General features: G+C 46.9%; 1 protein-coding gene across 1 annotated transcript in view; it reads left to right on the top strand.

Annotated features, from left to right (window-relative positions):
- Window positions 1–3,385: 3,385 nt before the first annotated feature.
- Window positions 3,386–21,685, top strand: part of LOC144669932 (coiled-coil domain-containing protein 33-like) — a 91,622-nt gene continuing 73,322 nt past the window's right edge. Inside the window, exons 1-2 of the mRNA XM_078532215.1 lie at window positions 3,386–3,406; window positions 17,080–17,243. Of these exons, the coding sequence (XP_078388341.1) occupies window positions 3,386–3,406; window positions 17,080–17,243 (185 nt within the window). The remainder of the gene's footprint in view (window positions 3,407–17,079; window positions 17,244–21,685) is intronic.

Genomic DNA, 21,685 nt, shown 5'->3' with positions numbered 1-21,685 from the left:
GGGTTTGAGAGAGGGTGTGAAGGGGTTTGAGAGAGAGTGTGAGGGGGGCGAGAGAGAGTGTGGGGGGGGGGGTTTGAGAGAGGGTGTGAGGGGGGTTTGAGAGAGAGTGTGAGGGGTTTGAGAGAGGGTGTGAGGGGGTTTGAGAGAGGGTGTGAGGGGGTTTGAGAGAGGGTGTGAGGGGGTTTGAGAGAGAGTGTGAGGGGGTTTGAGAGAGAGTGTGAGGGGGTTTGAGAAAGAGTGTGAGGGGGTTTGAGAGAGAGTGTGAGGGGGTTTGAGAGAGAGTGTGAGGGGGGCGAGAGAGTGTGTGAGGGGGGTTGAGAGAGAGTGTGAGGGGGGCAGGGTGTGTCCATTAGTTTAACTCAGTCACAGTCTCAGGTTTCTCATTCACCCTCACCTCATAGACCATCGAGAACTCTCATCCACTCTGAGTGGGTGAAGGTGAGTGAGTGAGGACCCTGAGACTGGGAGTGAGCCAGACACACACACTCTCACCCTGTTACACTCTAATACGCATCTTTATTTATTACTCGTTATTTTTTGCTCAGCAAGTTGCTTTCATACCTCAATTTTTTTTTGAAATTCATGCTTAATGTTCGCCAAACTTTATCTTTTGGAAATTTGCTCATTCGGCCCTTGAGTGAGATAAATTTTGAAATGTGCCACCCCCCACCCCCACCCCCCACCCCCCATCCCCACTGGCCTCCCACCCCCAACCTCCACCCCCACACTCCCACCCCAACTCCCCACCCCCACCCCCCACCCCCACCCCTACCCCCACCCCTACCCCCACCCCCCACCCCTACCCCCAACCTCCAACCCCCCACCCCCACCCCCCACCCCCACCCCCCACCCCCCATCCCCACTGGCCTCCCACCCCCAACCTCCACCCCCACACTCCCACCCCAACTCCCCACCCCCACCCCCCACCCCAACCCCCACCCCTACCCCCACCCCCCACCCCTACCCCCAACCTCCAACCCCCCACCCCCACCCCAACCCCCCACCCCCAAACCCCACCCCTACCCCCACCCCCACCCCCCTAAACCGCAGCAAAGTCTCCCGATAAAAGCAGGATTATTGCTCCAGAAAATGCAGTCACTGGAGGATAGTTAGGTAACACAAATTATGTGCATAAAATTAATCTTAGTCACTTTAGCAGTGTGGTCTCCAGGTCTGATCGGTGGGGAAAATCACCCAATCATCAGATTGGGACTTGGTGTGTCGCTATATAATCACCCTTTTCTCCTGTAGTATAAACTCTTGTGATTGTTTGAAATTTGGCATTCTTGTGTTTGTCCTGATGAGTGCATGACGAAAATCTTTGGCAACATGTCTCTCTTTTCAACAATATGCAGCCTAATAAAAATAGTCTTGCAAACTGACACTAATTGCAACATGTTGCAACAGAAGAATTTCTAGGGACGGCAGAAGGTGGAACAATCTGGCCATTTACTCCTATTCCCTCCAGATCACTTGATCTCTGCTTTCTTTAAAAAAATAACTTACGTTGTTTCTGATCCAATGTATACTGTCTGTTTTGGTGCCCATCTCTGGCAACATATCCCACGTCTGCACTGCTCCTTTTGGATGCAACAGTTCCTCCCAGCCTCCCTACTTATCCCTAACTTCTCCCATTTTAGCTTACATCCTCAGGATTTGAATCCGTTGCCATAGCATTTCAATTTTCCTGGATCGATATTCCCAACTCTGATGATGATCTTGGAACCATCCAACAGCATCTCCCTGGAAAACAAGCTTAATTTCCTTAATCATTCCTCATAACTTAAGCACCTTTGAAACTGTTCCTTAATATCGCACATCTTTGCTATTTGTCGTATATTTTATATCTCGGACCTATGCAGAGATGTCACTAATTTCTATGTGTGTAACAGGTTTTATTTACAGTGCTATAAAATGTCCACTGCATGTTTCAGCACAAGCTTCCAGCTCTTTCTACAATTTGTTTACTTTTCTCTGAGTCCACACCCAGGCTTAACAAATCAAGCACAGTGAGCATCAATAGTAAACAGATGCATTTAATCAAACATAGAACAATTGGACAGTACAGTACTGATTGCTCTTCTTTTAAATACATGTTATTGCACATTTAAGCAGCTGAAATATAATCGCAAGAGTTTTTGAGTACAGGAGTGGCAAAGCCTTGTTTCAATTGCGTAGAACCTTGGTTAGACCACACCTGGAGTACTGTGTGCAATTTTGGTCCCCTTACCTTAGGGAGGATATTATTGCCATAGAGGGAGTACAATGAAGGTTCACCAGACTTGTTCCCGGGATGGCCTATGAAGAGAGATTGGGGAAACTGGGCCTGTATTCTCTAGAGTTTCGAAGAATGAGAGGTGATCTCACTGAAACCTACAAATTCAGACAGGGTAGATGCAGGTAAGATGTGTCCCCTGGTTGGGGAGTCTAGAACCAGGGGACACAATTTCAAAGTAAGCAAGAAGCCACTTAGGACCGAGATGAGGAGAATATTTTTACTCCATAAGACATAGGAGCAGAAATTAGGCCATTCGGCCCATCGAGTCTGCTCCGCCATTCAATCATGGCTGATAAGTTTCTCAACCCCATTCTCCTGCCTTCTCCTCGTAACCTTTGATTCCCCTTACCAATCAAACGGTTGTGAATCTTTGGAAATCTCCACCCCAGCGGGTTGTGGAAGCTCAATCATTGAGAATGTTTAAAGCAGAGACTGACAGATTTCTAAATACCAATGAAGTAAAGGAGTCGGGGGATAGTGTGGGGGGAAAAAGGCATTGAAGTGGATGATCAACCATGACCATATTGAATGGCGGAGTAGGCTCGATGGGCCGAATAGCCTATCCTGCTCCTGTGTTCCAGTTACCAGAGGATTATTTTGTTGGAAAGGCAGTCATTGCAGATGTTCCCCACTTATCCCTGGGGTACAACAATGCTCACACAAGAAGATTAACAATCGGTGCAGTAGAATCATTGAGAAATTGTTCACAACTGACAGTTGGCACATTTTATGCCCACTAAATCTGCTTATAATTATTGTTGCTGCGCATTATAAAACCTCAAGCTGGTTTGCACGGTTAACAAAATGCAGTGAATGTGGTCATGTGTTGTGTGTGCAGGCCTTTGGAAGATTCCGCTTCCTTCCACGAAAGCTGTGGGCTTCGCTGAATTATTCAGAATCCCACGTGACCCCGATTTTATTTTATTTTTGGTTGAATGCCCCTACCGCTCCTGTGTGTAATTGTTTTTATGGCCCGAGGGTGATGACCTGAGTCGCTGTTTCTTGAAATTTTGAGTGAGGGGAGCTGGCTCCAAACCTTTCAGAAATGTAAATGTCAGGAAGCTCGAAAGCCGTGGCTGAATCGATCTAAAGGTGGGACAGGACGCTATGCGTAAGGAAATGAGTCAGGTAATGTAGTAAGCTCCATATTTAGTGACCATTCGTGTTAGAAAATGCAATGTACATCATCAGAGTCGTTGGGGGCATTAATTCCCTCTTGGGTATCAGCTTTATTAATTAGTCCCGGATAAAGTGATGTTTATGGCACTAGCTTCGGCTGTGACTTTACGGGTGGGATTTTCCGGTCTCGCCCACGGTTGGCATTTTCCCCGTGCCACCCGAAGCCAGTGGACTTTTGGCTGGCTCTCCAAACCTTCCATTCCCGCTGTGGGCGGGACCCCAGAATCTTTTGAAGAGCATTAATGGAGCCCGGGTGATATATTTGAAGACTGCCAAGGTACAGCAAATGGATTTAATGCAATTCTTTTGCCTCGCCGAGCGATGCTGTCCATATGGCAATTGCAGTGGAAGGAAAAGGAAGAAAGGACCTGCATTTATATAGCGCCGTTGACGATCTCAGGACTACCAAAGCATTTCACAGCCAATGAAGTACTGCCACTGTCATAACGCAGGAAATGCACAGCCAATTTGTGCATAGCAAGCTCCCAACAAGAGAAATGTGATAATGACTAGATAATCTGTTTTTGTGACGTTGGTTTAGGGATAAATATTGGCCAGGACACTGAATAGAAGTCTTCTCTAAAGTAGCACCTAGTGTCTCTTAGGTCTACCTGAGACAGCAGGCAAACCTGGCCTTGATTTTACACGACAACTGAAAGAAGGCACCTCTGACAGTGCAGCACTCCCTCAGCACTGCACTGGAGAGTCAGCCTCTGACAGTGCAGCACTCCCTCAGCACTGCACTGGAGCGTCAGCCTCTGACAGTGCAGCACTCCCTCAGCACGGCACTAGAGCGTCAGCCTCTGACAGTGCAGCACTCCCTCAGCACGGCACTAGAGTGTCAGCCTCTGACAGTGCAGAACTCCCTCAGCACTGCACTGGAGTGTCAGCCTCTGACAGTGCAGCACTCCCTCAGCACTGCGCTGGAGTGTCAGCCTCTGACAGTGCAGCACTCCCTCAGCACTGCACTGGAGTGTCAGCCTCTGACAGTGCAGCACTCCCTCAGCACTGCACTGGAGTGTCAGCCTCTGACAGTGCAGCACTCCCTCAGCACTGCACTGGAGTGTCAGCCTCTGACAATGCAGCACTCCCTCAGCACTGCACTGGAGTGTTAGCCTCTGACAGTGCAGCACTCCCTCAGCACTGCACTGGAGTGTCAGCCTCTGACAGTGCAGCACTCCCTCAGCACTGCACTGGAGTGTCAACCTTGATTCTTTATTCAAGGGTCTGGAGTGGGAACCCATGACTTTCTGGCTCTGAGGCAAGTGTGTTATCCACTGAGCCCCAGTTGAAAACCACAGTGAAAAAGTCCCCATCAAGATTTAAGTTAAGCACAGGGTCAACGGCAAGAGAACAAAGATCACTTTTATTAGAAGAAGTTTGGAGAAGCAATGAGTCAGGGCTTCAGACACATTTTGACTGGAATGCTAGTACTGCTAATAGGATCAGAAATCTGTGTAAGCTTAATCCACCTAACCCAGTTAACATAAACCTGGCAACAATAATGAAACTATTTGAGAAAGAAATGTGCCATCATATATGAGTTTACTGTTATGTTCCACTTCTGAATGATACGGAGAGTGGTTTTTTTTTGGCGTAATATACATTGTGGTATTGTCAAGTTTAAAAAAAAACAATTAGAAGTTTCAACATGATACTGTAGCACAATGGAATATTTCAGCATTAATAGGCTTGGGCCACAATTTTCCAGCCCCTCACGCCAGCGGGAATTTCCGGTCCCGTCGATGTGAATGGAGGTTTCAATGGCTCACCGGCCCTGCCGCTGGGGAACCCGCCACAGTGGTGGGGGTGGTGGGGGGGGTGGGAATTCCGGCCTGGGTCTTGACATTGTGGTCATGCTTGTGCTGTAACAATGGCATTAAATGGCGGTTATCGGGTGATTTGGCTGAATGTTATTCATTATCTATTTATATTATTATGCATCTTGTAGGTCGGTGTCCACACATCCTTACCTTCTGTTGTCACTTTGTTGTGCCATCTGTTTTTCATTATAAACTCTGCATTTAGAATGGAAATTTCCTATGTAAACAGGTCACACTGTAATTATACCCTCTTGACAGTCGGGGCATTCCAGTGGCTCCATTTTCTGCCTTCAAGCTCCTCACACTGTAGTGGTAAGAAACTTCAGTTATCCAGCCAGCTTCCCATCAATGTTCATTCTAACTTCTGTTGGCTTGTTGCCATTAGCAACTTAGAGGGAACATGTCTTCCCATGCGCAAACATATAGGAGATTGACTAATGCATAGCACCCCTCACGCCTCGGGCATCACAGTTTCTTGATTGTCCACATTATTTATCTCATTGACACCCCTTGATTTATCTCATCTCTTTCCATCTCTTTGGCTGTTTCTTACACTAAGGTCTTGGGTTTCCACATAGCTCTCTCAGTAAGGAAAGGCTCGTTTGTTTGATTCGCACTTTCACCTCAGTCACTGATCCATCAGGACTACCTGATCATTTTCTCGATCGCAATGGACAACAACTCAGTACCATGGACAGAGATCTACCAGTGGAGAAATAAGATAGCTGGGCTCAATTGCAACTGGGCCAATCACTCCAGATCTGAGCCTTTGTTCTCCTTGACCTACCCTCCACTGCTTTACGCAAAGTTGTAGTTTTGGGCCACTTGAATGATGCAGTCTTTCCCACCTCACTGTCGTGACATTTATTCGTTTAGCTAGTAACAACAGAAACATGGGGCAGAATTTCCCCCCTATCGGGGGGATTGTGCGGGGGTGGGCGGGAGCAGGCACGAACCCAATCGGTGCCCCCGATCGGGTCCGCGCCGCCATTTTACGTGGACGGGCCAATTAAGGCAGAAGCTGCGGGCAGGGGTGGATTCCTCGAGTCAGGGTCTGCGCTCTTTCGTGCACGCGCGTGAAAGAGCGCAGAAATCTCCCTCAGGCACGGAGGTGCCTCAGGGAGATTAGTTAAAGTTTTTAAAAGCTAAATAAAGGAAAGAAAATATTTTAAGACATGTCCCCTCATGTGACAATATCACATGAGCTGGGGCATGTCAAGGAACATTAACGATAAACTTCATTTAATTTATAAAAACCTCCATGAAACCTCATCCCGCCCGTGGACGAGGTTCCATGAAAAATGTGGAGTCCGCCCGGGCTCTTCGCCCGCTCGACAACCTTAAGGTTGGACGGGCAGCTCAGTTAACTATTTTAATTAGTTTTTAACAGGCCTTAACAGGTTGCGCGCCCGCCGAACTGGAAATCCAGATGGCGCGAGGTGACGTCAGGATGCACGCCTGACATCACCGCGCGTCATTTTACACTCTACCCATGGATTTATACAGCGCCACTAATATCATAAAGTGTCCTGAGGTTTTTCACAGGACTGTTGCCAGACAACAACTTGACAATGAGCCACATTAGGACAGTTCAGAGAGGCAAGTTTTAACAACTGTCTTAAAGGAGAGGGATTTTCCATTGGCGAGTTTTAGGGAGGGAATTCCAGAGATTAGAGCCTATATGGCTGAAGCAGCCATTAATGGGGTAAGGAAGAGAACTGAGGATAGACAAGAATTGGAGGAACGCCGAGCTCCCGGAGGGTTATAGGAGATTGCAGAGATAGGAATGCCAAAAATTCTGAAAATATGGCTAGGATATGGTGGCAGCCATCATCAGTCGCTGGTTCAGGGACTGCCTGTCTTTCATAGATCCCAAAGGGGCATTCTTCTAAATAACCCCCATGAAGAAAAGCTGGAAGAAGTTCTCACTGCAAGCGATGCAGACTTGCAAGCACCACAAGATGCGTCCGTCCATCATCTTGGCCAATTCCTAGTGGGGAGTACTGCAATACTGCGTGCAGTTTTGGTTTCTGTATTTAAGGAAGGTTATATTTACATTTGACGCAGCAGAATGAAGGTTCACTAGATTGGTTCCCCAGGATGAGAAACTGCGCAAATTGGGCTTATATTCTCTGGAGTTTATAAGGATGAGAGGAGATCTCATTGAAATGTTCAAGATTCTGAAGATGCTTGACAGGGTGGACACTGGCTGGGGAATCTAGAACACGGGGCACAGTCTCAGGATAAGGGACCAATCACTTAGGACTGAGATGAGGGGAAATTTCCTTGCTCAAAGGATTGTGAATCTTTGGAATTCTTTACCCCAGAGGGTTGTGCATGCTCCTTCATCGAATATATTTAAGGCTGGGCTAGACAGCTTTTTGGTCTCTTGGGGAACTAAGGGATATGGGGAGCGGCAGAAGAGTAGAGTTGAGGCAGAAGATCAGCCATGAGCATATTGAATGATGAAGCAGGCTTGATGGGCTGAATGGTCTACTCCTGCTCCTATTTCTTGTGTTCTTATGACGAAATCCCACCCACTGTCTAAAAATGGATCAAAATCCTGGAACTCCCCCCCACCCCGAACAGCACTGTGGGTGTACCTACACTGCATGGACTGCAGCGGTTCAAGAAGGCGGATCACCACCACCTTCTTAAGGGCAATTAGGGATGGGCAATATGGGCAATAAATGCAGGTCCTAGGCAGTGATGCCCACATTCCATGAATGAATAAAAAAAATCATAACTTTTCAAAAACCTCCACAAATTAGTTCCACATTTTTCATTGGAGGAATTACTGGAGTGTGAAAATAATGAACAGCTAATTTACGCCAGTGATAATATTTTTTGAAGCCAGGTTGATTTGCTCCATTCATCGTCTATATCTTAGGAACATTGTCAAATGGGAAAAGATTATTTGGCCCACCCAGCCTGCCCTACCCAGTTGTGATACCCTGTGCATCATCATTTCTACACCACTGAACCCCAGAAAAGTTGTGGTGCAGAAAGAGGCCATTCAGCCCATCGTGTATGCATTGGCTAAAAAAGAGAAAAAAGAAACTAGCCCCCTCATTTTAATCCCATTTTCCAGCACCTGTCTGTAGCGTTGCAGGTTACAGCACTTCAGATGTAGATCCAGGTAACTTCTAAATGAGAAGAAATCAGTTAACGTTTCGAGCCTTCATGGCCCTTCGGCAGAACTGGAGCATAGTTAGAAGAAAGGAGAAATATAAATTGGTTTAAGGTGGGTGGGGGGGGGCGGGGAAGAGACACATTGAGGGTGTGGTGTGATGATTGTGGAGATGAGCAGATAATCAAAAGATGTCACAGACAAAAGGGTCAAAGAGGTGTTGAAGGTGGTGGTCTTTGTCTGAGAAAAGTGCTAATTAAGAATGGAAGACAGGATATTCAAAGTACAGCTCTAGTGGGGGTGGGGTGGAAAGACTAGAGGTTTTAGTTTTAGATTTAAAAATAATGGAAATAGGTGGGGAAAGAAGAATCTATATAAATTATTGAAAAAAAAGCGGGGGGAGGGGGAAAAGAAACGGGGTGGGGATGGGGGGAGGGGGAGTTTAAGATCTAAAGTTGTTGAATTCAATATTCAGCCCAGAAGGCTGTAAAGTGCCTAGTCGGAAGATGAGGTGCTGTTCCTCCAGTTTGCGTTGGGCTTCACTGGAACAATGCAGCAAGCCAAGGACAGACATGTTGGCAAGAGAACAGGGTGGAGTGTTAAAATGGCAAGCGACAGGGAGGTTTGGGTCTTTCTTGCGGACAGACCGCAGGTGTTCCGCAAAACGGTCGCCCAGTTTGCGTTTGGTCTCTCCAATGTAGAGGAGACCGCATTGGGAGCAACGAACGCAGTAGACTAAGTTAGGGGAAATGCAAGTGAAATGCTGCTTCACTTGAAAGGAGTGTTTGGGCCCTTGGACGGTGAGGAGAGAGGAAGTGAAGGGGCAGGTGTTGCATCTTCTGCGTGGGCATGGGGAGGTGCCATAAGTGGGGGTTGAGGAGTAGGGGGTGATGGAGGAGTGGACCAGGGTGTCCCGGAGGGAACGATCCCTACGGAATGCCGTCAAGGGGGGTGAAGGGAAGATGTGTTTGGTGGTGGCATCATGCTGGAGTTGGCGGAAATGGCGGAGGATGATCCTTTGAATGCGGAGGCTGGTGGGGTGATAAGTGAGGACAAGGGGGACCCTATCATGTTTCTGGGAAGGAGGAGAAGGCGTGAGGGAGGATGCGCGGGATATGGGCTGGACACTCCATCCCATTCTCTCAGTTCCTTCGCCTCCGTCGCATCTGTTCTGATGACGCTACCTTCAAAAACAGCTCCTCTGACATGTCCTCCTTCTTCCTTAACCGAGGTTTTCCATCCACGGTCGTTGACAGGGCCCTCAACCGTGTCCGGCCCATAACCCGCGCATCCTCCCTCACGCCTTCTCCTCCTTCCCAGAAACATGATAGGGTCCCCCTTGTCCTCACTTATCACCCCACCAGCCTCCGCATTCAAAGGATCATCCTCCGCCATTTCCGCCAACTCCAGCATGATGCCACCACCAAACGCATCTTCCCTTCACCCCCTTTGACGGCATTCCGTAGGGATCGTTCCCTCCGGGACACCCTGGTCCACTCCTCCATCACCCCCTACTCCTCAACCCCCACTTATGGCACCTCCCCATGCCCACACAGAAGATGCAACACCTGCCCCTTCACTTCCTCTCTCCTCACCGTCCAAGGGCCCAAACACTCCTTTCAAGTGAAGCAGCATTTCACTTGCATTTCCCCTAACTTAGTCTACTGCATTCGTTGCTCCCAATGCGGTCTCCTCTACATTGGAGAGACCAAACGCAAACTGGGCGACTGTTTTGCGGAACACCTGCGGTCTGTCCGCAAGAAAGACCCAAACCTCCCTGTCGCTTGCCATTTTAACACTCCACCCTGTTCTCTTGCCAACATGTCTGTCCTTGGCTTGCTGCATTGTTCCAGTGAAGCCCAACGCAAACTGGAGGAACAGCACCTCATCTTCCGACTAGGCACTTTACAGCCCTCTGGGCTGAATATTGAATTCAACAACTTTAGATCTTAAACTCCCCCTCCCCCCATCCCCACCCCGTTTCTTTCCCACCCCCCCAGCTTTTTTTTTCAATAATTTATATAGATTCTTCTTTCCCCACCTATTTCCATTATTTTTAAATCTAAAACTAAAACCTCTAGTCTTTCCACCCCACCCCCACTAGAGCTGTACTTTGAATATCCTGTCTTCCATTCTTAATTAGCACTTTTCTCAGACAAAGACCACCACCTTCAACACCTCTTTGACCCTTTTGTCTGTGACATCTTTTGATTATCTGCTCATCTCCACAATCATCACACCACACCCTCAATGTGTCTCTTCCCCCCCCTCCCCCCACCCACCTTAGACCAATTTATATTTCTCCTTTCTTCTAACTATGCTCCAGTTCTGCCGAAGGGCCATGAAGGCTCGAAACGTTAACTGATTTCTTCTCCGCCGATGCTGCCAGACTTGCTGAGTTTTTCCAGGTAATTCTGTTTTTGTTTTGGATTTCCAGCATCTGCAGTAGCTTTTAGCTTTTTGTTTTTAACTTCTAAATGAGTTGCAAGGTTCAGCCTCCAACATCAACTTCAGCTGTGAATTCCAGACATCCACCACCCTCTGGGTGAAAACGTTTTTCCACATGTCCCCTCTAAACCTTCTACCAATCACCTTAAATATATGCCTCCTGGTAATTGACCCCTCAGCTAGGGGAAACAAGTCTTTCCTGCCAACCCTATCTAGGCTCATCATAATTTTATACACCTCAATTAGGTCACCCCTTAGCCTCCTCTGTTCTAAGGAAAACAACCCCATCCTATCCAATCTCTCCCCATAACTGCAATTTTCCAGCCCTGGCAACATTCTTGTAAATCTCCTCTGCACTCTCTCCAGAGCAATTATGTCCTTCCTGTAATGTGGTGACCAGAACTGTGCACAAAATTCCAGCTGTGGCCTAACCAGTGTTTTATACAGTTGCAGCATTACACCCCTGCTTTTGTATTCTATGCCTCGCCCAATAAAGGAAAGCATTCCATATGCATTCTTGACCACCCTGTCTACCTGTCCTGCCACCTTCAAGGACCTGTGGACTTGCACTCCAAGGTCTCTCACTTCCTCAACCACTCTCAATAACTTTCCATTTATTGAGTATTCCTTTGATTTGTTTGCCCTCCCTAAATGCATTACCTTGCGCTTTTCTGGATTGAATTCCATTTGCCACTTCTCTGCCCACCAAACCATTGATATCATTCTGGAGTCGACAACTATCCTTTTCACTTTCAACTATACGGCCAATTTATGTGTCATCTGCAAATTTCCCAATCATGCTTTAAGTCTAAATCATTAATATATACAACAAACAGCAAGAGTCTCAACACTAAGCCCTGTGGAACACCTCTGGAAACCGTTCTCCATTCGCGGAAACATCCATCAACCCATCAATCCATTACCCTTTCTTTCCTGTCACTGAGCCAATTTTGGATCCAACCTGCCATCTTCCCCTGTATCCCATGACATCTCATTTTCCTGACTAGTCTGCCATGCGGGACCTTGTCAAATGCCTTAGTGAAATCCATGTAGACAACATCCCCTGCACTGCCCTCATCAATCTTCCTTGTTACTTCCTCAAAAAATTCTATTAGGTTAGTAAGACACGATCTTCCCCCTAACAAAACCTTGCTGACTATCCCTGATCAATCTCTGCCTTTCTAAGTGACAGTTTATCCTCTCTCTCAGAATTGTTTCCAATAATTTGCTCACCACTAAAGCCAGACTGACCGGCCTATAATTTTCTGGCCTATCCCTCGCACCTTTTTAAAATAATGATACAATGTTCGTAGACCTCCAATCCTCTGGGACCCTTGCCTGTGTCTAGTGAGGATTGGAAAATGATTCTCAGAGTATCTGCTATTTCTTTCCTGGCTTCATTCAACAGCCTGGGATATAATCCATCCGGCCCTGGTGATTTATCCACCCTCAAGGATGCCAGTCCTTCCAATACTTCCTCTCCCACTATGCTTATTGTATCAACTATTTCGCAATCCTCCTCTTTAACTAGAATGTCTGCATCGTCCCTCTCTTTAGTGAAGACAGAGACAAAGTACTCATTGTGAACCCTGCCCACATTTTCTGCACAAGTTACTATGTACATCTCTGATGGGCCCTACCTTTCCTTAGTTGTTCTCTTGCTCTTAATGTACTGGATTTTCTTTGATTTTACCTGCCAATGTATTTTCGTATCCTCTCATTGCTTTCCTAATTTCCAGTTTTACCTCACCCCTGTACTTTCTATACCCCTCTAGGCTTTCTACAGTATTAAGTCTTTTGTGACTGTCATAAGTTTTCTTTTTTGGCTTTATCTTGGCCTGTATGCTTCTGGATAACCAGGGGGCTCTAGATTTGGCAATTCCACCCTTTTTCTTTGTGGGGACATGTCTACACTGTGCCTGTAGAATCTCACCTTTGAATGCTTCCCACTGATTTGACACAGTTTTTCCTTCTAATAGCTGTATCCAGTCCGCTCTCGCCAGCTCACCTCTCAGCTTTGTAAAATTTGTCTTCCTCCAATTTAGAATTTTTACTCCTGTTCTATCTTTGTCCTTTTCCAGAATGATGCTAAATCTGACTGTATTATGGTCACTATCTCCAAAATGGTCCTCCACTGCTACTTCATCCACTTGCCCAGCTTCAGTTCCTAAGGCTAAATCTAGAATTGCGCCCCCTCTTGTTGGGCTTGTTGTGTGCTGTCTAAAAAAGTTTTCTTGAATGCAGTTCAAGAATTTTGCACCCTCTGTGCCTTTCACGCTGTTCGTATCCCAATTGATATCAGGGTAGTTGGAGTCACCAACAATTACTGCCCTATTGTTTTTGCACTCAGAAATCTGTCTACACATTTGCTCTTCTAACTCCCTTCCACTACTTGGGGGTCTATAGTACACTCCGAGCTGTGTGGCTGCCCCTTTTTTATTTCTGAGCTCAACCCATATGGCTTCATTTGATGCTTCATTTAGTATATCATCCCTCCTCACAGCTGCAATTGATTCTTTAACCAATGATACTACACCCCCACCTTTTTTATCCCCCTCCCTATCCTGCCTGAAAACTCTATATCCAGGGATGTTGAGCTGCCATTTTTGCCCCTCCTTAAGCCAAATTCCGTTATAGCGATGATATCATACTGCCATGTGTCTATCTGTGCCCTCAGCTCATTGGTTTTATTTACTATACTCCTTGAATTTACGGATATAACTTTTAACACTGCCAAATTCCTGTGCTGTACACTTTTTAACCTGTGCTGCTTCTGTCTTTGAGAGTCGATCACTAATCCTCCAACTTCCGTTCCCTGGTCTGAATTTTCCCTCAGGTTCCTATCCCCCTGTCAATCTAGTTTGAACCCACCACAACAGCACTAGCAAATTTCCCTGCAAGGATATTCGTCCCAGTCCTGTTCAGGTGTAGACCATCTGGCTTATACAGGTCCCACCTTCCTCAGAACTGGTCCCAATGCCTCAGAAATCTGATGCCCTCCCTCCTAAGCCAGCTTTCTAGCCACGTGTTTATTCACTCAATTCTCCTATTTCTATATTCGCTTGCATGTGGGATTGGGGGTAATCCTGAGATTACTGCTTTAAAGGTCATGCTTTTCAATCTCCTTCCAAGCTCCCTAAAGTCTGCTTTCAGGACCCTATCCCCTTTCCTATCTAAGTCATTGGTACCAACTTGGACCACGGCCTCTGGCTGATCACCCTCCCTCAGAAGAATGTTCTGCAGCCGTTCTGTGACACCCTTGGCCCTGGCACCAGGGAGACAGTATACCATCCTGGAGTCACGTCTACAGCCACAGAAATGCCTGTCGGTTCCCCTAACTAACAAATCCCCTGTTACTACCACTCTTCTCCCCTTTTTTCTCCCCTCCTATACAGCAGAGCTGCCTGTGGTGCCACAAACTTGGCTCTGACTGTACTCCTCCGAGGAATCAACACCTGCACCAGTATCCAAAACGGAAGACCGATTGGTGAGCGGGACCCCAGAAGACTCCTGCACTACCTGCCTAATTTCCTTGGACTGCCTGGTGGTCACCCATTCCCATTCTGCGCCTCCAGGCTCCAAAGCTGCAGTGTGACCGCCTCTCCGAATGTGATTTCCATGTAGCTCTCAGCTTCGTGGATGCGCCATACACTCCCCCAGCCCTGCCCAAGACCATGCGATCTTTTGGGCGAGGTGAAGAAAGAGATTAAAAATCGAGGACCAATTTCGGGGCGACGGAGTGAAATTCCTCTCCGACCCAGCCCATTGGAACTAGTCCAGGAGATTACTTTGGCCCCGATAATCCTCTGCTCTACCTAACAGGGTATCTCTGCCTCCAGCCAAAAACCAGTCCAGCTCTTGTGTGCAGGAACTCAGCAAGTCAGTGTCCGCCGCAACCTATTCCCTTGGAACATAACCTCTTCCAAACATCAAACCCGGACCTGGCTTTTTTAAAATTCATTCACGGGATGTGGGTGTCACTGGCTAGCCCAGCATTTATTGCCCATCCCTAATTGCCCTTGTTCACAGGGCAGTTAGCAGTCAACCACATTGCTGTGGGTCTGGAGTTACATGTAGGCCAGTCCAGGTAAGGGCAGCAGATTTCCTTCCCTAAAGTAGGGGGAAACCTTCCCTAAACCAGGTGGGTTTTTACAACAATTGACGATAGTCATCATTAGACTTTTATTTCCAGGTTTTTATTGAATTCAAATTGCACCCTCTGCTGTGGTCAGATTTGAACCTGGGTCCCCCAGGGCATTACCCTGGGTCTCTGGATTACTATTCCAGTGACAACACCACTTCGCCATTGCCTCCATTGCAACTTGCACAACTTAAAAATTCTGACCCCACTGTTGCCACCCACCCACCCCCCACTGCGCCCCCCCCCTCATCAATTTAATTGGAACAACGTCTCTGGAAATTGCTCATGTTTCTTTCACCGTGTCCTTTCACGCATCTGTTGGTTCAGTTGGAGCTTTCAGTAATCACTCTGGCAAGGGACTGACCTTGAGGGTCCTATTATGCACGTGAATGTGGATTATTATTTTGCTCTTCCGCATCTTTGCTCAATACCAACATGTTTCTGTAGTCGAAGGTTATTATTAAGTAGTTGAGTCATAATTGAGACTACCTCTAGGCATTTTAATGCATTCATCAGCAAGCCCTTTATGTAAGCGAATAATCGAAGCATTGAAGTCTGCGTTGTGTTTTGAACTTAAACAGGAAGTTTTGAAATTTAGGGGTAAATCTGGCTTCGAACGGATGATGTCCTTGATGCTGTAGAACAGATCAGTGATCTGCATTAAAATGGTTTGCAGCAACTCTGCACATGAGAGGAGGCCTTTTCCCATTTCCCGAGCTGTTTCATTTTTCCTCCCTCCCTCCCAGCCTCAGGAACCAGGCACTGACCGAATGTGATGGTCTTGTGGCCTGAAGTGGGGTTTTTGCCTGGGCACTGTGACTGGGTTCTCCTGTATTTTGACGGTGAGGGCTCACATGTGGATTAGCCGTTCCTGTCTTGAGTGTTTGAATATTTAATGATGGAGCCGGTATTCCGCAGGTGCTTTGATCATTTTCTGTTGCTGGCGAGTATTCAAGGCTCTATCCCAGACTCCATCGCAAAGCTCCTGAACTCCTTCCCCAAACCTCTCTGCCTCTAAACCTCTGCCTTCTCGTTTAAGATGCTCCTTAAAACCTTCTTCTTTAGCAAAATTTTGGTCACCTGACCTAATATCTCCTTATTTTGTTTGATAAAGATTTCTGTCAAGCTCCGTGGGATATTTTCCAATGTTGAAGGTGCTATACAAATGAAAGTAGTTTGTGTTGTATGGAAATCCTCTTGCCTTAGTGGTAGTGAATACCTCATATTAATACTACAGACACTTCAGCCCCAGTTTTAATGGCCCAAGTGGTGGAAACTGGGCATGTGGAGGGGAGGGGAAGGTGGGGATGTGTGATGGGAAGAGTTGAAACAATCTCTTATGCTTTCTGATTCCACAGTGCCCCATTCTGACCCAGCAAGGAAGCAAAGTTCTCTGCCGATCAGGCTCCAAGTTATCACCAAGACCTAATTTGAAATTTTGGAAGAAGTATTGTATAAAACTGGTTTAGGTGGATGAACGGGATTGTTCCTACAGGGGAACTCACCTTTGGTTTAATGGCTCTGTTGTTCAAGCAATTCCTCTTTGCCAATCTCATTTGGGCCAATTTAGCTACAGGGTTAGGTTGGAGAAGCTGGGGTTGGAAGCAGAGGAGGTTGAGGGGAGACCTGACAGAGGTGCACAAGATGATGACAGGTTTAGATGAAGTCAACAAAGAAAAGCTGTTCCCATGAGCTGATGGTATGCGGATGAGGGAGGCACAGATTTAAGATTTTGGGCAGGAGGTACACGGGTCTTCTGAGGATGAACTTTATCATGTAGTGACTGCGTAACTGGAACTTGCTGCTACAAGGGTGGTGGAATTGGAGAGGGTGAATGATTTCAAAAGGAAATCGGATGGACAGTTGAGGGAAATAGACTTGCAGGGCCCCGGGGATAGAGCGGGGGAATGGGACTGACTGGATTGCTTTACAGAGAGCTGGCATGGACTCGGTGGGCTGAATGTCCTCCTACAGTGCTGGGATGACTTAGCCAGAGGGAGCAGTGATGGCTTCCGTGTCTGACCATTGAGAGGGTGTCTGTCCAATTCCTAAGAATCTAACGCTTTTCTCTTTGACCCAGGTAATGGAAACGCCACCTGGAAAGATGGAACCGACACTCACATCTCCAACCAATGAGGAGCACGTTTCAAGACCTGGGAAGGAGTCTATTAGCATAATCCTGCATGGAGCAACAGACCTTCCGGCCCTCAGTGATGGTTCTGTGCCTCAACCCTTTGGGACAGCGTGAGTACTGAGCTCTAGTGTTGCTGGAAGGAGTGACAGAGAACGAACGAGTCTCTGTCATGAAGCACATTGAGTAATGGAGATGTGGTGAGCGGGCCCATGTGTAACAGGGTTACATATTCTGATGACCACCACCGCCTCCGTCAATGGGGACTTTCTGTGCCAAATTCCTATCATGCATTCCCACTGCATGAAAATTCATGCTGGGTACTTAAATTGTAGTGGGGCCTCTGGCAGCAGGTGGCAATGGTGGTGGAGAGCACCAAGCAGGGGAACCAAGCCCCCGACGGGCCCTTCTCTGTAGGTAGAAGTGTCGTTGACAATCTGGCAGGGCCACATGATGACGGGTGAGGGGTGGAGAAAGCAGCCAGTGGCAGTAGCTTAGGGCAGCTCGAGGTCCCTAAAGTGGTTGAAGAGACAGGAAAGATAATTGGCACCTAGTCGGACTGACTGGCAGCACCCCTGAGTCTGAGAAGCCTCATGGAGAGAGAGGGGAGCAGGACAAGCCCGAACACACCTGGTGAGTGCTGCACTGAGGAGCCGAGGTCCTGACTAGGGCAGAGATCTGGAGCATCGGCAGTGAATATTCTTGGATTTATGCTTTCCCTCGACAGACGATACAGTTTTGATGTCGGTGAAATAAAGGAGCCTTTTGTTTTTTAACCTTCATGCAGTCCATGTGCTTAAATCACATGTTACAAACAAAAAAAACTGAAATATTTCTGACGAAAAGCCATGGACCTGAAACCTTTGTTTCTTTCCCTGCATTTGCCGAGTTGCCAGGTACAAGACATCTGAAGGAAAGGAAAATTCTTTCCATTGACCTGAGATCAGAACCACTGCTCTCAATCTTTCCAGCAAGTGTTGGCAATGAATAATATCATAAGAAATAGGAGCAGGAGTAGGTCATGCGCCCAATGAGCCTGCTCTGCCATTCAATAAGATCATGGCTGATCTGACTGGGGCCTTAACTCCACTTTCCTGCCTGTTCCCCATTACCCTTAATTCCCTTGTCAATCAAAAACCTGTCTAACTCAGCCTTGACTATATTCAATGACCCAGCCTCCACTGCTTGCTGGGGAAGAGAATTCCAAAGTCTACAAGCCCTCTGTCTTAAGTGGAAGACTCCTTATTTTGAAATGGTGTCCCCCAGTTCTAGAGTTCCTTACACGGGGAAACATCCTCTCAGCATCTGCCCTGTCAAGTCCCCTCAGAATCTTATATGTTTCAATAAGATCACCTCTCCATCTTCTAAACTCCAATGAGTGTAGGCCTAACTTGCTCAACCATTCCTCATAAGACTAGCCCTTCATCCCAGGAATCCACTCAGTGAACCTCCTCTAAGCGGCTTCCAATGCAATTATATCCCTCCTTCAGTAAGGAGTTAAAAACTGTGCACGGTACTCAAGATGCAGTCTCACCAAGGCCCTGTACAACTGTAGCATCACTTCCCTACTTTTACACTCTATTCTCCTTACAATTAATCTTGCAGCTGCCATTCACTGCAATCTCTAGATTAATCTTTTGTTTCTTTCCTTGTCCAATAAAATCATAGGAGCAGGAGTAGGCCATTCAGCCCATCAATGCTGCTCCACCATTCAATAAGATCATGGCTGATCTGTCCCATTACATTCACATTCGCCTTACCTGCTACATTTCCTACAGGAAAAAGCTGGAATCAGATGTAACGGTATCACAGTTGAATAAAGGCAACTACAGAGGCATGAGGGAGGAGCTGGCCAGAATTATCTGGGAGATGAGCCTAGCAGGAAAGACAGTGGAACAGCAATGGCAGGAGTTTCTGGGAGTAATTTGGAAGACACAGCACAAATTCATCCCTAGGAAGAAGAAGCATACTAAAGGGGGGACGAGGCAACCATGGCTGACTAGGGAAGTCAAGGACAGCATAAAAGCTAAAGAGAAAGCATACAATGCGGCGAAGAGCAGTGGGAAACCAGGGGATTGGGAAGCCTACAAAGACCAACAGAGGACAACTAAAAAAGAAATAAGGAGGGAGAAGATTAAATATGAGGGTAAACTAGCCAGTAATATAAAAGAAGATTGCAAGAGTTTTTTTTTAGATATATAAAGGGTAAGAGAGAGGCAAAAGTGACCATTGGGCCGCTGGAAAATGACGCTGGAGAAGTAGTAGTGGGGAACAAAGAAATGGCGGAGGAACTGAATAGGTACTTTGCGTCAGTCTTCACAGTGGAAGACACGAGTGACATCCCCAAAGTTCAAGAGAGTCGGGGGGCAGAGGTGAGTATGGTGGCCATTACCAAGGAGAAGGTGCTAGGAAAACTGAAAGGTCTGAATGTGGATAAATCACCTGGACCAGATGGATTACACCCCAGAGTTCTGATGGAGATAGTGGAGGTGTTAGTGGTGATCTTTCAGGAATCACTGGAGTCAGGGAGGGTCCCAGAGGACTGGAAAATCGCTAATGTAACCCCCCTGTTTAAGAAGGGAGTGAGGCAAAAGACGGGAAATTACATGCTGATTAGCCTGACCTCGGTCGTTGGTAAGATTTTAGAGTCCATTATTAAGGATGAGATTTCAGAATACTTGGAAGTGCATGGTAAAATAGGGCAAAGTCAGCATGGTTTCATCAAGGGGAGGTCATGCCTGACAAATCTGTTAGAATTCTTTGAAGAGGTAACGAGTAGGTTAGACAAAGGAGAGCCAATGGATGTTATCTACTTGGACTTCCAGAAGGCCTTTGACAAGGTGCCGCACAGGAGGCTGCTCAGTAAGATAAGAGCCCATGGTGTTAGAGGCAAGGTACTAGCATGGATAGAAGATTGGCTGTCTGGCAGGAGGCAGAGAGTGGGGATAAGGGGGTCCTTCTCAGGATGGCAGCTGGTGACTGGTGGAGTTCCGCAGGGGTCAGTGTTGGGACCACAACTTTTCACTTTATATATTAATGATCTAGATGAAGGAACTGAGGGCATTCTGGCTAATTTTGCAGATGATACAAAGATAGGTGGAGGGACAGGTAGTATTGAGGAGGCGGGGAGGCTGCAGAAGGATTTGGACAGGTTAGGAGAATGGGCAAAGAAGTGGCAGATGGAATACAACGTGGGGAAGTGTGAGGTCATGCACTTTGGTAGGAAGAATAGAGGCATAGACTATTTTCTAAATGGGGAGAGAATTCAGAAATCTGGAGTGCAAAGGGACTTGGGAGTCCTAGTCCAGGATTCTCTTAAGGTTAACTTGCAGGTTGAGTCGGTAGTTAGGAAGGCAAATGCAATGTTGGCATTTATTTCGAGAGGACTAGAATATAAAAGCAGGGATGTACTGCTGAGGCTTTATAAGGCTCTGGTCAGACCACATTTAGAATATTGTGAGCAATTTTGGGCCCCGTACCTCAGGAAGGATGTTCTGGCCCTGGAGAGGGTCCAGAGGAGGTTCATGAGAACAATCCCAGGAATGAAAGGCTTAACATATGAGGAATGTTTGAGGACTCTGGGTCTATACTCGATGGAGTTTAGAAGGATGAGGGGGGATTTGATTGAAACTTACAGAATACTGAAAGGCCTGGTTAGAGTGGACATGGGGAAGATGTTTCCATTAGTAGGAGAGACTAGGACCCAAGGGCACAGCCTCAGAGTAAAGGGAAGAACTTTTAGAACAGAGATGAGGAGAAACTTCTTTAGCCAGAGAGTGGTGAATCTATGGAATTCATTGCCACAGAAGGCTGTGGAGGCCAGGTCATTGAGTGTATTTAAGACCAAAATAGATAGGTTCTTGATTGGTAAGGGGATCAAAGGTTACGGGGAGAAGGCAGGAGAATGGGGTTGAGAAACTTATCAGCCATGATTGAATGGCGGAGCAGACTCGATGGGCCGAATGGCCTAATTTCTGCTCCTATGTCTTATGGTCTTATTCCACCATGTCACAACCTTCCCTTTTGTTCTTCCCCTCCCACCCACTGTTACTTTCCCGGCACTAGTACTTGCTTCAAATCTGTTTACTCTCATTTTCCACAAATGCTGCCTGACCTGCTGTGCATTTCCAACATTTCCTGTTTACAAGTCCAATTTCCAGCATCTGTATTGTTTGATCTTGGAATATTTATTCCTTTTTGTTTCATTTTGATGATGCACAGAATATATGACATAGAATTACACTTTACTATTCCATGTTCTACCTGCCCTGGGAGTGACGGTGTAGAGGGAGATTTACTCTGTATCTAACCCTGTGCTGTTCCTGTCCTGGGAGTGTTTGATGGGGACAGTGTAGAGGGAGATTTACTCTGTATCTAACCCTGTGCTGTTCCTGTCCTGGGAGTGTTTGATAGGGACAGTGTAGAGGGAGATTTACTCTGTATCTAACCCCGTGCTGTACCTGTCCTGGGAGTGTTTGATGGGGACAGTGTAGAGGGAGATTTACTCTGTATCTAACCCCGTGCTGTACCTGTCCTGGGAGTGTTTGATGGGGAC

This window comes from Cetorhinus maximus, chromosome 30, assembly GCF_964194155.1.
Source record: "Cetorhinus maximus chromosome 30, sCetMax3.hap1.1, whole genome shotgun sequence".
Classification (NCBI taxonomy): domain Eukaryota; kingdom Metazoa; phylum Chordata; class Chondrichthyes; order Lamniformes; family Cetorhinidae; genus Cetorhinus; species Cetorhinus maximus.
The sequence above is the reverse complement of the archived record's forward strand: the minus strand, read 5'-3'. Positions and strand labels throughout refer to the sequence as shown.